Consider the following 15,914-nt stretch of genomic DNA (forward strand, 5'->3'; position numbering starts at 1 on the left):
AAAGTGCTGGGATTACAGACGTAAGCCACCACACCAGTCTTTTTTTTTTGAGCTGGAGTTTTGCTCTTGTTGCCCAGGCTGGAGTGCAGTGGCGCAATCTCAGCTCACCACAACCTCCGCCTCCTTGGGTCCAAACGATTCTCCTGCCTCAGCCTCCCGAGTAGCTGGGATTACAGGTGTGTGCCACCACACCTGGCTAATTTTATATTTTTAGTAGGGACCGGGTTTCTCCATGTTGGTCAGGCTGGTCTTGAACTCCCGACCTCAGGTGATCCGCCCGCCTCGGCCTCCCAAAGTGCTGGGGATTACAAGCGTGATTCACTGCGCCTGGCCTGAAGTAATTTTTAATGTAATAAGTCCGCATTTTAGTATATCTCACGCAGTATTTGGGACGTATTTATCCTGCAAATAGCAGCCCTGGGGGAAGCCGTGGGAGCATCCGTTCACGGGAGGACAGTGCCCAGCCCAGATCCCCTGCGCCTGCCCCGAGTGCAGCTGCCTGCGTGCGGGTAGGGGGGTGGGGGCTGACCTGTAGTCCTCACGGGTGGCGATGAGGCTGGATACGTTACGGAGGATGCCGCCACCGCTCTCGATGATGGCCAGCGAGTTGCTCTGGCACTTGTAGGTCAGGGTGCTCACCAGGAAGCCCAGGGCGCCGTCCACCTGGCAGATGGCCGCCTTGTTCTCCGTGCTGTGTGCAGACAGATTCCACAGGGCACTCAGCACACTCTTCAGGGTGGACTCCTGGATGAGGGGTGGGAGGGGGGGGGGTCAGGGCCTGAGTAGTAGGCCAGGAAGAAAGGCTCCCACACTCACGTTCAGTGAGGTTGTTTTTTTTTTTTTGAGATGCAGTATTGCTCTGTGGCACAGGCTGGAGTGCAGTGGCACAACCTCCGCCTCCCACGTTCAAGCGATTCTCCTGCCTCAGCCTCCTGAGTAGCTGGGATTAACAGGCACGTGCCACTACACCTGGTTATTTTTTTGTAATAGAGACGGGATTTCACCCTTTTGGCCAGACTGGTCTCGAACTCCTGACCTCAGGTGAGCCACCGCGCCCGGCCCACACTTGCTTTCAAAGAGCAGTGACATGAGGAGTGAGCCCCAGCCGGTCTGAGGCTGGACCACCGGCTAAGCAACTAACAACTTGATTTCCTCCCAAGTCGGAGAGCTCCCCCACTGCCGCCAGCGTCTCCTTCCAGTGACTGAAGAACCATCCCTGCTGCCCGCTGGGTGCCCACCTTGGTGGCCCGCAGGACACACTGCACCAGGGCTGTCACGCTGCCCGCCTCCCTCAGCACCTTCTTGCTGTTGATGTCGGCCCTCCAGGACAAGTTCCGAAGGATGCTGGACACCACCTGCGTGGGGTGAGGGGCAGGGGTGGTGGGACTAGGGTCCAGGCCCCCCAAACCCCCCAGCAAGTGTGAGGCTGCAGAGAGTCGGACGGGACCCCCCCCCGCCAGCCCACCACACCCCTGAGGAGGGGCCTCTGCCTGTCAGGGACGCCCTGGAAGGCTGTCCCCAGCACCCTGTCCTGTACCTGGTGGAGCTCCTCACTGTCCGAGGCCAGCTGGGCCACGATGGCCTCCATGCAGCTCCGGCGCGCACACAGGGTGGCCTGTTGGGGGTGATGCAGCCAGGGTCACGGGGTGGGGCAGGAGGGAAACGGCGCCCCTCACCTCCCAGCCCCGTCTGTGCTGCAGCTGCAAACCCGAACCCCTGCTGATCCTGACCACCATGGGAGGGTTACCCCATGCTCAGGTCGGGAAACTGAGGCCCAGACAGGGGCAGACAGCCTCGGGGCCCCCTCTACAATGAGGGCCATTTTCTGCAGAGGCAGCATCAGGGTGGGTATGAGGACACCGCTGGGTGGAGGAAGTCCAGCACGGGCTCCTGTCCCCCAACATCACACTCTCAGGACCTCAGTCTACCCGTCTGCCAGTTGGGGACAAGTGGCCCCAGCTCTCAGGGCTGTTTCAAGGCTGGGATGAGTCGGAAGGAGGCTCAGACAGTCCCTGGAAGACCAGATGAGGGGAGTGCCAGTCCCGCCTGCCCACTGCCCCCGGGCACCTTGTTGGCAACGTCCCCAAAGGTGAGGTTGGTGAGGGTCATGCCCGCGTAGCGGCGCAGCGCCAGGTTCAGCGGGTCCCGGGTCATCTTGTGCATCTCATAGTCAACCTGCAGCAGCTCTGCCACGGCCTGCAGCCCACCTGTGGGGACCCGACAAGGTTGGCGGATGGCAGGGATGGCCCTGCCTGCTCACTTGCTCCACCTCGCTCCCTTGCCCAGACGCCCTCCCTACCCTCCAGACGTGTCCTCCTCAAGTCCCCCTTCCAGGCTCAAGTCTGTAGACCTCCTCCAGGAGCCGGTAGGGCCTCACCCTGCTGCCAGACCCACAGGGGTACCCCCAGTGCCCTGTGACTGTCACCCCTGCCTCCTGTCAGCCCTCGGCCCTCGCTCACACTTCCTCCAGCCGCTGGGACTCTGCACCTGCTGTTCCCTCAGCTTGGAATGCTCTTCCTTGCCCTGTTTGGTAGGTGCCTCAGGGAAGAGCCCCTGCGTCCTCTAATAATCCACTCCGGGACCATCAGATGGAGAGCAGCGTCCCCAGCACAGACAGGGCTGTGGTGATGGGTGACAGTCACACCCACCCTCTTTACTTGCCCAGTTCTCCCATTACAAAAGGGGGAATCAACGGGGAGATGGTGTCTGGGAGTCAGAGGGAGAGGACTTGTCACCAAAACACTTCTCCCCCCTTCAAAGACAACAGAGGCAAATTTGACTTCTCAGGGCAGGGGTGGGTCAGTGGAGACGTCCTTTGGGGAACTGAGTTAGGGACATGTCTCAGAAAACTTCCAGACCGAAACACATACATCCAGGTTCGCCACAGCATGGTGCACAGAGCCAGGAGTGAGGAGCAGCCAGAGCAGGACAAGTGGGTCAGCCCAGGGTGCCCCAGCCACACGATGGGATGTCACGCAGCCTCAGAAAGGAGCCAGGCTTTGGCTGGGTGTGGTGGCTTGTTCCACCTGCAATTCCAGCACTTTGGGAGGCCAAGGCGGGCAGATCACTTGAGGTCAGGAGTTTGAGACCAGCCTGACCAACATGGTGAAACCCCATCTCTACTAAAAATACAAAAATTAGGCGTGTTGGCGTGCACCTGCAATCCCAGCTACTTGGGAGGTGGAGGTTGCAGCGAGCTGAGATTGTACCACTGCACTCCAGCCTGGGCAACAGAGTGAGACTGTCTCAAAAAAAATGTTTTGGCAAGACTTTTCTTTTTGAGACAGGGTCTGGCTCGGTTGCCCACTCTGGAGTGTGGTGGCGTGATCATAGCTCATTGTACCTTTGACCTCCTGGGCTCAAGCGATCCTCCCACCTCAGCCTCCCCAGTAGCTGGGACTCATTTTTTATTTATTTGTAGTGATGGGGTCTCATGATTGTTGCCCAGCCTGGTCTCAAACTCCTGGGCTAAAGTGATCCTTCCGCCTTGGCCTCCCAGGTATGAGCAGCCTCACACGGCCTCAATTTTATATTGACAAAGATGTGGCAATGTCCTCAAACGTAAGACGCCACAAAGGGCTCCAATCCCCACCCTGATCACAGAAGCTCAGATGACCCAGCCTCTGTCCCTTTAGCAGCTGAAGAGCTGTTTAGGGGCTGGAGGACGGCTCCCAGAGGAGCTGGCACACTCACCTAGCTCGTTCATGGCACGGCGGTACTCCTCGTCAAAGGACAGCTTCATAACCGCACAGGTGGCCTGGCAGATCTGCGGCTCGATGGGGACCGGGGCTGTGGGCACAGAGACCAGATCAGAGCCCCCATTCCCAGGAAATGTCCCAGCTGACTCCGGAAGGTTCTCCCCGCCCCACCCCCTAGACCTGAAGGATCCCAGGAGCTTTACAAATGGCTGCAAAGCTGGGGCTTCGTTTCCCAGCCTAAGATGGGATGACGGGGTGGCCTCCCTCACTCAGCCTTGGGAAGGGAGGTGAGGTAGTTTCTGGAGCACCACACCTTTGAGCCGTGCTTCTGTCCTTTATAAAAATAAAACTGATGAGACAAGGTCTCGCTCTGTGGCCCAGACTGGAGTGCAGTAGCGTGATCTCGGCTCACTGTAGCTCCAAATTCCTGGGCTCAAGCAATTCTCCCACTTCCGGGTCCCAAAGTGCTGGGATCACAGGTGTGAGTCCTGGCCCCCGGCCCCCATATTAACTTTGCGATCAACTGCAAAAAAAATCTCCCAAGTCTGCACCCAACTTTCGAGAACTACCCACGATCCATCCATGCATTCAACGACTTAGGGAGCGTTTACTCTGTGCCAGGTACAATCATGGGCGGGTCTTTTCCCAACGTCAAAGGCCCCCACAGGCCTCGGCCTGGTACTGCAGCCTCCAACTCCAGAAGGCAGGCAGCAAAGGCTAGAGGTCCTAGTCGCCCACCCCACCGGGAAGCCCTAGCTGCACGTTAATTGCGCAGAGGGGGCCCACCAGGCCAGGCACTCACCGCCGCTGGCGCCGCCTCCCTCGGGCGCCCCGTCTCGGGCCTGCAGCCAGTCCCAGCAGGTCTCGCAGTAGGCACGGATCTGCTCCAGCACGTGCAGGACGCGCATCTCCTTGCGCGCCAGGCCCTGGTCCGGCTGCGAGAAGACGATGTTGTGCAGCGCCGCGTTGGCGCGCATGCGTGCGTCTTTGGCGCCCGGTGCTCCTGGGGCCCCGGCGCGACCCCCGGCCGCGGCCTCAGTGCCGTGGAGGATTTGCAGCAGCAGTTGGCAGACAGACCCCGGCGGACGCATGCCACGCCAGCTCTCGGGCGAGCTTGACATGGTCCAGTAGCGTGCGCGCTGTGTATCCTCCTGGTCGCGCGTCGCCAAACATGGACAACAGCCAGAAGACCACCTCCACCTAGGAGGAGGGCAAGGTCAGGGTGGGGTCCCTCACCTGCCCCCGCACACCTGGAAACCCGGTCGGAGCCCTGTGACCCCACGCACAACTGGGGACGAATGGGGGGGTGCCAGGAGGCTGCACACGTGCTTCGGGGAGGCTGGCCCCCCTCACCTGGCATTCCTAGGGTGGCAGCACACAGCCAAGGGACTCCACAGCGACACCTACGGTGCCCCACTCAGCCCCCGCTACGGGATGTGTTTCCCCATCCACCTCACCAGGCCCCCAGCTTCTCCGTAAGCTGCACGCCAGGGGGGACCTTCCTACACCCAAGGCGGTGCTGGATGGAGGCCTGGGAAGCACCACAACTGGCAAGGATGCAGACCTGACCCCTCCCAGCCCAGACAGCTGCGCCTGCCCCTGTTCCGCCCGCCCTCACCTTGCTGTTGCCCGGCTGAGGGGTGCCATCCTCAGGGTGTGTGGGGACCTCTGTCTCTGGGTCCTCGTCCACCGGCACCGACTTCACGGCCAGCAAGGCCTGCAGGGAGAGGACCAGGGTCGGGGGGAGAGGACCAGGGTCGGGGAAACAGTCCCAGAGCACCCCAGAAAGCACTCAGCCTGCTTGCCCATGATGATGTGGGCGGGGGCGAGCAGGACTCTAGGAGCCCCGTTCTGCCTGGGCCGACACCACCCCGGGCCCTGGCTCTGCCCCATTCGGTACCTGGGGCTCTGTCTGCTGCACTCGGTCCTGCGCCTCCAGCAGCTCCTTGTCAATCTGCTCCAGGCGCGAGGCGCGGATCTGCTCAGGACGACAGGAGGGCGAGTGCTGGGGCTGACCCCGCCCCCGGCTCCAACCCCGCCTTCTCCCTAGGATGACCCCACCCTGGGAAAACCCCACCCCGGGCTCTGACCCTGACTCTTCCTGAGGTGACCCCGCCCCAGGCCCTGACCCCACCTCTTCCTGGGATGACTTCGTCCCTGGGCTCTGACTCTGCCTTCTCCCTGATCCAGCCCTGCCTGCTCCCTAAGCCCTGCCTCCTAAGATATGACCCCACCCACTGTCTTAACCCCGCCTTATCCTTCTAGACCCTGCCCTTATCTAGCCCATCCCAGGCTCTGACTCCTCCCACTTCCCATTTGGGCTCCACCCAGAACCTAGACCTCATCCTTCTAGGCCCCACCCACCCACTGATCTGGCCTTACCCACAGGCCACGCCACCTTCCACTGTCCCACCCCCACCACCCTTGTGCTCAGGCTCTGCTCTGACTCCTCCGACTCCACCCACCAACACCTCCAGCTTCTGGCTCCGCCTGCTGAACCAGACCGCCCCCCCCACCCGCCAACCCAGGAGGCATAAGACTCCTCCCATTACCCCAGACCCCGCCCATAATAATCTCTGCACTGATTTGCCCACTGGCACAGGGCCCCACCTACCACCAAACCGCCCCACCCCGCCCACCACTGCACCTGTGCCCGCTGCACCATCTCGTCCGAGGTGCCGAAGCGCTCCTCCATCAGCGAGCGGATGTGCTGGGCCTCGAACTCAAGTTGCTGCCGGATCAGGTCCATCTGCATCGAGAACTGCTGGGAAAGGCAGGCGGGCGGGCCATGGTGAGGGGCGCCTGAGCCAGGCCCCGTTCCTCCCCACGCCGCTTCCCTCAACCTAGGTGGGCAGGCGTGCTGCCCCCTCCCTCCCCGGCCCGCTCACCGTCTCCACGTGCGGCAGCTCGTCCAGGCGCTTGGACAGGCCCTGCAGCTGAGAGTAGTACCAGAGCTTCTCCTTCTCCTCCTTCTCAATCTCATTCAGCAGGAAACACCTGGGGGAGCAAGCCAGTGGGGGCGGCTCAGAGGGCGGAGCCATGTATATGTGTTTATTTTGGTATTTGTACTCACTTGTTGGCGCTTACTGTATGCCAAGTTTCACAGGCAACATGGCAATGTCTCTCCCGTGGCGCTCCCCGCGCTAAGGTAAGGCGGGTGGGTACTGAAATTAATTGGGGGATGCGAAAAATTAAAGGGGAGAAAACAATCTGGGCAACATAGCGAGACCCCCCTCTCTAAAAAGGAAAAAATTAAAATTAAAATGAAAAAAATAGCCGGTCGGCCAGGCCCGTTGGTTCACGCCTGTAATCGCAACACTTTGGGAGGCTGAGGTGGGAGAATCGCCTGAGGTCGGGAGTTCGAGACCAGCCTGACCAACATGGAGAAACCCTGTCTCTACTAAAAATACAAAATTAGCTGGGTGTGGTGGCGCATGCCTGTAATCTCAGTTACTTGGGAGGGTGAGGCAGGAGAATCCCTTGAACCCAGGAGGCAGAGGTTTCAGTGAGCTGAGATCGCACCATTGCACTCCAGCCTGGGCAACAAAGGGGAAACTTTGTCTCAAAAAAAATAATAGCCAGTCGTGGTGACGCATGCCTTCAGTCCCAGCTACTCAGGAGGCGAGGCGGGAGGATCACTTGAGACTGTAGTGAGCCGTGATTGCACCACCACACACCAGCCTGGGTGACAGCGAAACCATATCTCAATAAACAAATAAATAAAGACCAGGAGCGGTGGCTCATGGGTCAGGCCTGTAATCCCAACACTTTGGGAGGCAGATGCGGGCAAACTCCTTGCTTAAGCCTAGGAGGTCGGGACCAGCCTGGGCAATATAGTAAAACTCCCATCTCTACAAAAAGTACAAAAAATTGGCTGGGTGCGATGGCTCACACCTGTAATCCCAGCACTTTGGGAGGCGGGCAGATCACAAGGTCAGGAGATTGAGACCAGCCTGACCAACATGGTGAAACCCGTCTCTACTAAAAATACAAAATTAGCCGGGCGTGGTGGCACGTGCCTGTAATCTCAGCTACTTGGGAGGGTGAGGCAGGAGAATCGCTTGAACCTGGAAGGCAGAGGTTTCTGCGAGCTGAGATCGCACCACTGCACTCCAGCCTGGGCAACAGAGAGAAACTCCGTCTCGGGGGGGAAAAAAAAAGTACAAAAACTTAGCCAGGTATGATGGTTCACACCTGTGGTCCCAGCTTCTCCCTGACATGGGAGGCTGAGGTGGGAGAATTACCTGAACCCGGGAGGTCCAGGCTGCACTGAGCCATGATCATACCACTGCACTCCAGCCTGGATGACAGAGTGAGACCCTGTCTCAAACTATACGTATTAAACAAAAACAAAAAGAGAGAGAGAAAACAGTTCCTTTGGAAATTCTCCTCCTTGAAGAAAGACTGAGGGAGGCTGTTCTGCCTCTTATACTTCTCAGATAATTGTTAATCTCCCTCCAGCTTACAAGGTAGCTTCAGGCTCAAAGAGCACCAGGTGCAACAGAGAGTTCCCTTAACCCCACAGGAGACACGGCCATTCCCATTTTACAGGGCAGGAGTCTTAGGCTGGGAGGGTTTAGGGGAGCTGAGTGAGGTCCCACAGCAGAGTACAGACAACTCCATGCTGTTCTTCAATGGCCCCATCTGACCACACACGACCCCTCCCAGCTGCACACGGTGCCCGGACCCTGCCTCCCTCTGCTGGCCCTGAGCCCACGTTTCTTGGGCCACAACTCTGTCTCTACAAAGACTGCTTTGAGCCCCTCTGGCTCCAGGCCTGGCTGAGCCCTGGCACCGGACACAGCCCGGTCCCTGGCAATGCCTGCGTGTCGCAGACCCCTGGGGACGTCTCCAAGGAGACTTTCCCTCAGCCAGGAACGTCCCCCATCCTCTCTGTACTCCCGCTGAGGTCAGCCGGGCTAGAGAAGTAGAGGGAGGCCACGTGGAGAAGAAGCTTTGAGGTGGGTGGGGTTTGTTCGGTGGGCGGTGCCATATGCAAGTGGGTGGGGCGTGCGAGGTGTGGGCAGAGACATATGCGGGTGGGTGAATTAGAGGGCAGAGCCCGCTGGGGATAGAGTCAGGCACCAGCTGCCCGAGGCTGGGTTCCCACGCCCGCTCACCGTTCCCGGTCCAGTTCCTCCAGCAGCCGGATGGTGGCCCGGCTCAGCTCCCCAAAGCTGTCCTTGGAAGGCCCGGAGCCGTGTACCGGGCTGCCCTCGGGGGTCCGGGAGGCAGGTTCCGGGCCCAGGGCGGGCGGCTGGAACTTGAGGTTGTACAGGCTGGTGATGTCCATCTGCAGGGCTGGATGGGCGGGGAGAGGGCGGAGGTCAGAGGTCCTGTCTGCCTTTTCCCCCAGCCTCTCCCGCTCCCTCTGCGGGTGGCCCCACCGCTCACCCTTCAACTGCTCCAGCACCTCCGTCTGCCCCGAGGACACCAGCACTCGGGCCTCCTGCTCCAGTTTTCCCTGTAGGTGCTTCAGGACCTCCTGAAGGGGCAGGAAAGAGGGCAGGGAGGCATCGGCCACTGCACTGGGCTGCCGGGGGCCACCCCCTGGGACCCTAGCCCACCTCCTCCATGTAGGCCCCCACCTTCATGCCTGACGTCTCTGTCTCCAGCTTGGACAGGTGGCTAGAGTTGTCCCGTAGCTCCTGCCTCAGGTGACTGTTCTCAGCCTTCAAGGCCTCCACCTGCCGTACCAGCTGCTCGTAGGGTGCCACGGAGCTCGCCATCTTCAGCTCCTGCAGTGTCTGGGATCACAGGGTCAGAGGGTTCAGCTGAGGGTCTGGGGAGAGCACGGTGATGCCTTCCGGACAGCCCCTGACCTAAGCCCCAGCCTGATCCTAGTTTGGGGGTCTCAGGCAGGAGTCACTGGTGTGGACAAGTACAGGCCCACGTGGTGCTGGCCAGGGAATCCCGGGCGCAGAGGGACAGGTGGAGTGAGAGGTGACCCCAACGGGAGACAGAGGGGCCAGCAGACAGACGTACAGACAGCTGAACCTCCAACTGACCAGTCAACTGACAGACGATGGGACGGCCTCTCCTTCCCAGCCCCCAGGACACATCCTGACAGCGGGACAAACACACAGACAGCTGGGACAGCCTAACCCAGCAAGCCAACTGGCCAGCCCAGCACCCCCAGGCTCACAGCCAGAGAGGGCGACAGACAGACAGACAGGACCCTCCCCCACAAAAGCACAGCCTGCCAGAGGCTGACAGCCAGACACGTGGGGCGGACAGACCACACCAGCTGTCCCTGCTGATGGACAATAAAAACACCATAATGGCCAGTGGGTGACACCTAAGATGTGCAGAAACGGCAGGACAGATGGACCCAAGCCCACCACCATCACCGCAACAGCCCCATGCCCCTCCATCAGTGGCTGGGCTCAGAGTGGCTACCTGTGTGGCCCGCACCCCCTGCACAGCCTTCAGCTGGTCCCTGCTGGCCCCGGCAGCCCCTGCCCCATCCCTTGGCTCTGCCAGTGCCGCTAGCTTCTTTGTGCCTCTGGCCGTCTTCTGGCTCCAGCCTGGCCTCCTCCCTCTGTCCAGCTGGCCGGTACCTCTTCCCTCAGCTTGGCCCTCCTGCTGGAGCCCCTCCTCACGCCCCCCTTCCCTCTTTGTTCCTTTCCCATCAGCGCTCGCCTCCTCCCTCCGCCTTTGTCTCAGACGTACCAATGGCAGCCCATCCCTCTGCCACCTCCCCCTGCCAGCCTGAGCCCCCTCCTCACAGCGGCCCTGTCCGGCCTGCCTGTTCCTCCCCTCCCTTCTCCACCTGGCAACACTCATATATTCACCTGTCATTTACTCTCTGACCCCCAGGTGCCCCCTCATCCTCTCCCCTCCTACCCAGATGTCACTAGGGGCACAGCTGGGACAGGAGTAGAGGTGGGGCTTGGTCCCAGGTGGGAGGATAGGGTCAGGCTGTCCCGGCCTGCTCAGGGGACCCAGTGTGTGGCTTTCCATGTCATCTGGCTCCTTCCTGGTCTGAGTCTCACGGACCACCATTTGGCTGTTCCCAGAGGGAGAAATGAGGCCCTAGGAACCGAGGTCTGGCACCCAGACGCTGCCCCAGAGGGGCTGGAAAGTCCAGGCTGGAGGCCCGACAGGATTCGCCCCTCTCTGGCCTTGGGTTGCCCCTCTGAGGAACCTGCAGGGCAGGAGTGCCCAAGGGCAGGGTGGGAGGGGCACAGAGACTGGAAGTCAGATAGCAGAGGCTGGCAGCCGTCACCTCCCACCCTGATCCAATGATGTCCAAAGCTGTTCAGGTCTCCACTGTGAATCAGGTCTGGGGTTGGGGGCTACATGCAGGGAGACTCTGGGGTCTGGCTCAAGCCCCATGTTCCAGCTGAGGTCACCATCCCATGCCCAGCCAGGTGGAAGGACCAGATGAAGTGCAAAGTAACACACGTCTGCCTCCTGCTCCCCAAACCCAGGCCTCCCCCACATGGCTCTTCTCAGCTGACCCAAGCCAAGTCTCAGACACCTTCCTTCTCCCCACATTTGGTGGTCACTTCTGCGTCCTCATCAGACTTAGCTAGTTCCTCCAAGCTCTGCCCAGAGGGATCGTGCCTCCCCCAGCTCCTGACACCCCTCTGTCAGGACATTCTGATCAGCCTCTTCCTGGCCTCCCACAATCCCCTGTGCACAGCCAGAGGGAGTTTTAAATGTCACAAGCTAGATCCCATTTCTCCCATGCTCAAACACCTTCCATGGCTCCCCAGTGCCCTCAGGATAAGCTCTGACTCCTCCATGTACACCGCGACTCACTCAGAAGCTGGAGGCTCTCTGCACGTGCAGTTGCCCTGCCTAGAGTACCTTTTCTAAGTCCTGCCATCCCACACAGTGCAGCTTCTTCCACGAAGCTCTTCTGCCTACCTTTCACCCCCAGGTTGCATCGTGTAGCCTCCTGGGGGCCTTCCTGAGAGATCACTCCCTGAAGGCACCATGACTGGGGGCTGGTCTTATTGAGTGGGCTGCATTTCAGGGCAGGGAGGCACAGGTGGGGGAAGTCAGGCCCAAAGGGGCCTTTCTCCTTCCTTTAATCCAAACCCCCTCTTTCCAGAGAGGGAAACTGACGCCCAGAGAGGTGCAGCAACACCCCCCAAGACACACAGCAGGCCTGCCCATCCCTCCCTCCGATCACCTCAAGGAGGTCCGGATGGTGAAGCCCGTGAGTGGGTGTGTGCGCAGGGCCGGCTGCAGAGACGCTGACGCCCAGCTCACCGGGACACAGTTTCCCCTCCAGCTCCCAGCCTAGGGAAACGGAGGGTCCAGAGTCTGCGCTGACGGGCAATGCAGAGAGAGGGGGATGGAAACCTCGACGCCAGGCGGAGGTCGCGCCCCCTGCCCTCCTTCCCGAGGACACACACCTGCTTACTTGCAGCTGGGCTGGCGGGGCGCCCGGGCCTGGGGCCTCCTCCCTCTGCGCAGCTCCGCGGGCCTCACGGGAAATCCCGGCCCGGGGTGGCCTCGGAGCGCCGGCTCCGGGGTCTCCGCGGCGCAGGCAGGGGCTCCAGGGCGGACAAAGCCCGGTCCGGGCCTGGGCAGGCGGCGCCGCCGCTCCTAGCGCTGGGCGAGACCACCGCGAGCGGGGGAGGATGCGGGATGCGGGATGCGGACGAGACAGCCAATGAAGGCGCGGGAAGACGGGCTGGTGCCATGGCAACAGCCAATGGCGGCCCGGGGCGGAGACCGCCGGCAGCCGCGGGGCGTCGGGCCTCCGCGCGGGCTCAGGGGCTGTGTGTGCGGGGGGGCGAAACCCCCCGAGGAAAGGGGGTACCCCGAGGACCAAGATTCCTGTGTCCCCCACTTTATTGCAGGGTGCAACGGCCTCTTAAAACCTTCTGCGTCTGGATTTGCAGAATTGGAGAGTAAAACGTCAAATCCTGGATGTTACATCAGCATCTTAGCGGAGGAGGGGTTTCCAGGGCAGTGGCCGGGCTGGGGCCGAGCCTGCCCCCACCCCACAGGTCCAGCCTGGCCTGGTGTAGATGCACCAGGGTGGGACAAGGTTCGGGTCCAGGCTGGAGCTCCCTGAGGGTCCTGCCTGGTGGGGAGGGGAGGGGAGAGGGGAGGAGGGGCAGGGCCACTAGGGAGCACTTCGGACCCTGCATCTCCCCACATTTCTCCCTGTCTCCCCAGCAGAACGTCAGGTCCTCCTGTAACTCCGGTGCTCCCCACGTCTCTCTCTCTTTCTGTCTCCCCCTCTGTTCTCTGTCTCTCAGTCTCTGTCTCCATGTGTCTCTGCCCCTGGTCAGTCGCACTCTTAATTCACCCTCGTGGACCGAAGGCCAGAGGAGGGAAGGGCCAGGGGGTCGCAGGAGTCCCCATCTCCAGGTGTCCTGGATCCTCCATGGGTCCCTGGAGGCCATTTGAAGGTTTAACACACAGAGCCCGCACCTGCAGCTCGGAGCAGCCCTTCCTGCTCTGGACACAGGCTCACAGCACAGAAAGGGAGGCGGCCGGGGCCAGAAGTGATTTTTTTTCCGGGCTGAGCAGCCAGGGCAAATCATTCGCCGCTCAACCCTCAGTTTCCTCCTCTGTAAAATGGGGAGGAGGCGGAAGATTCTGCAAGGGCTGGTGCAGGGAATGACAGGAGAGGGTGGGAAGGTCTGAGCGTTCAATGCCCCCCAGAACAAAGGCGTGGGAGGACCCGTGCTGTTTCCTGTTGGGCCTTGAGCTGAAGACCCGAGGGCCCTGTCCTGGGCCAGCACTGCCAGGGGCCGAGAGCACTTAGGCCTGGCTGTCTGGGAGCCCCCAGACCTGGACGCACCTGTCCCCACTGGTTGGGTCTGGGGAGGGAATGCAGTGGGCAGACACAGGATCTTTTCTTTTTTCTTTTTTCTTTTTTTAGATGGAGTCTTGCTCTGTCCCCCAGGCTGCAGTGCAGTGGCACGATCTCAGCTCACTGCAACCTCCGCCTCCCGGGATCAAGTGATTCTCCTGCCTCAGCCTCCTAAGTAGCTGGCATTACAGGCACGCACCACCATGCCAGCTAATTTTTGTATTTTTAATAGAGATGGGGTTTCACCATGTTGGTCAGGCTGGTCTCAAACTCCTGACCTTGTGATCTGCCCGCCTCAGAGGGGATTTTTTTTTCTGGAGGCTGGAAGGCTGCCCTGAGAAGTGAACAGCAGTGATCAGGAGGAGAGGCGTTCCAGGCTGAGGGAAGATCAATCCCTGCTTGGGACACAGGGGGTGTCTGGTGGAGCCATGGGGTAGTGTGCGTGGTGGGGCTTGACCAGGTCAAGCCAGGGCAGAGCTGGGCGAGGCTGGAATGGGGTGGGGGATGCAGAGCCCAGGGCCCTGGCTTCAGCTCAGCCTTGAGGTCTCTGTGTCACCCTGGGCATGTCTCATTCTGGCCTCAGTTTCCAGTCTCGTTTACTGGAGGGTGGGTTGGATAATCCCTGCCTCTCCCCAAAGAGGAACTAAGTCCCACCTGTTTAGTTTCAGATGTATCAGCTCCCCAGACCCCCGTCAGGCAGGGGTTTGGGGGATCCAAGGTCAGTCCTGTTCTTGTATACAGGGGGAAACTGAGGCCTAGGCCAGTGAACACGTTGCCTGAGTTCACCCGTGCCAGCCAAGCCTCCGGAGTGACACTGAGCCTCCCTCCTTATCCCTCTGGGGGTGGCCAGGGCCTGGAGGGTTGAGGGTACATGGGGGCTGAGACCCCAAGACAAGATGCCCTTGGCTCCAAATCTCCAAAACGTTGTTCCTGAATCCCCCCCACACACACACACTAAAATCCTTGACCCTGTAAATCCTTGAACCACAGTTACACTCAGACATCACTAGACATTTTAGAGCCACAAGAACCCCCCACAGTCCCCTAGGACCTCAGGAGGCTGAGAGAGGCCTCCCCCTTCTCCCATTGCAGAAAGCAGAGCCTAGCCCAAGACCCCGACACAGGCTCCTCCCTGGGATCCTCCACGCCCCCTACTGCTGCTGGGCCAAAGGGGAAGTTCCATCAAATGCTCACTCCCCCACCCCTGTCCTGTGACACCCCCCGCAAGTCCGCAGCCTGGCACAGGGCTCACTCTTGGAGTGTCTTTGAGCCTTCTGAGTCTGACCTCGAGCTGTCCTCGCCCCCTTGATGCCTCCTCTGTGCCAGGGGCTACAGGCAGAAACAGGGGCGGCCCCCATTGGGAGCTGGGTGGGGACGGAGAAGGCACCAAATCATTGCTGGAGAATAGAGACGGGCCCGCCGCGGGCTGGGTGGCCGGGCAGGGCCCTGACCGGTGAGGAGGCCACTGGAGGTGGGGCAGGGGTGGGGTAGGCCGGTCCAGGCCGCGCGCTGAAGCGTGACCGCCGCTATGGGCCTCAGTTTCCCCGGCGGCGAGTCGGCAAACGTGCGTCTCCGTCAGCACCGCGGACAGCTCCCCGGCCCCGGCCCCGCGTTCTCTTGCGGGCGCCTTCGCTCCGCAACTAGGCTCCGGCCCTGCTCGAGGCGTGACCTTGGGCTCCCCGCTGCACCCCCCCAGCCTCAGTTTCCCCTTCAATGAGGGATGTCACAGCCGTGAGATTCAGACGATTCCAGAGGCTAGAGGAGCGCTGGGGTCGTGAGCGGACGGATACGAACAGCAGCGGCGGCGAACGTCAAAGCAGGCCATACGCTCGCGCCCAGAAGGGGAAACTGAGGCCCAAAGAGGTGCAGGGCGTGGCCCAGGCCCCCACCCTGCGCAGGGCCGAGCTTCCGCAGGATGCCCCGCAGCCGCCCCGCCGCCCCCGCAGGCGCAGCCTCGGCGTCATCGCAGTGAGGAGGGGTCCGAGGGTCTCCCGCAGAGGCCGAGGGCTGGGCCGGGCAAGTCCTGCGCTTGCGCAGACTCGGGGGTGGGGGTCGCAGCGACGCAAGAGAGGGGCTTCCAGCCCCACCAGCCTCCCGAAGCGGTTTCTTCGGCAACCGTCTCTACGGCGACGGCACTAGACCCCCGACTCTGCAGCCTCCGCGCCCTCGCCCCGTGCGCCCCCGCCGCCGCGCCCGCTGTTCTCGCAATGTGGACCCCGCCCCGTTCCCGCGCAGCCCGGAGCCCTCCCCAGCGGCCCGACCCCTGCGCCCTACCTGGTCCCCGAAGAAGGCCGAGTGCAGCAGGCTCAGGAGCCCCAGGAGCCCCATGGAGCCGCGGCCGCCCCGGCCCCGCCGCGCCCCGCCCCTCGGCCGCCCGGGTGGGGGTGCGGGCCGGGTCGGGACCGCCCTGCGCCTGCGCGGAGAGGGGCGGG

At 61.4% G+C, this 15,914-nt stretch overlaps 1 protein-coding gene across 1 annotated transcript in view; it reads right to left on the minus strand.

Annotated features, from left to right (window-relative positions):
- The window catches only part of APC2 (APC regulator of Wnt signaling pathway 2), a 24,469-nt gene extending 8,625 nt beyond the window's left edge, over positions 1-15,844 (minus strand). Inside the window, 15 exon segments of the mRNA XM_017872988.1 lie at positions 530-744; positions 1,239-1,355; positions 1,538-1,615; positions 2,068-2,207; positions 3,694-3,789; positions 4,501-4,867; positions 4,869-4,898; positions 5,317-5,415; positions 5,599-5,676; positions 6,346-6,462; positions 6,587-6,695; positions 8,819-8,999; positions 9,093-9,183; positions 9,287-9,445; positions 15,757-15,844. Of these exon segments, the coding sequence (XP_017728477.1) occupies positions 530-744; positions 1,239-1,355; positions 1,538-1,615; positions 2,068-2,207; positions 3,694-3,789; positions 4,501-4,867; positions 4,869-4,898; positions 5,317-5,415; positions 5,599-5,676; positions 6,346-6,462; positions 6,587-6,695; positions 8,819-8,999; positions 9,093-9,183; positions 9,287-9,445; positions 15,757-15,810 (1,931 nt within the window). The 5' untranslated portion in view covers positions 15,811-15,844.
- Between the last annotated feature and the right edge of the window lie 70 nt (positions 15,845-15,914).

Source organism: Rhinopithecus bieti, unplaced genomic scaffold, assembly GCF_001698545.2.
Source record: "Rhinopithecus bieti isolate Rb0 unplaced genomic scaffold, ASM169854v2 scaffold_7901, whole genome shotgun sequence".
NCBI lineage: Eukaryota > Metazoa > Chordata > Mammalia > Primates > Cercopithecidae > Rhinopithecus > Rhinopithecus bieti.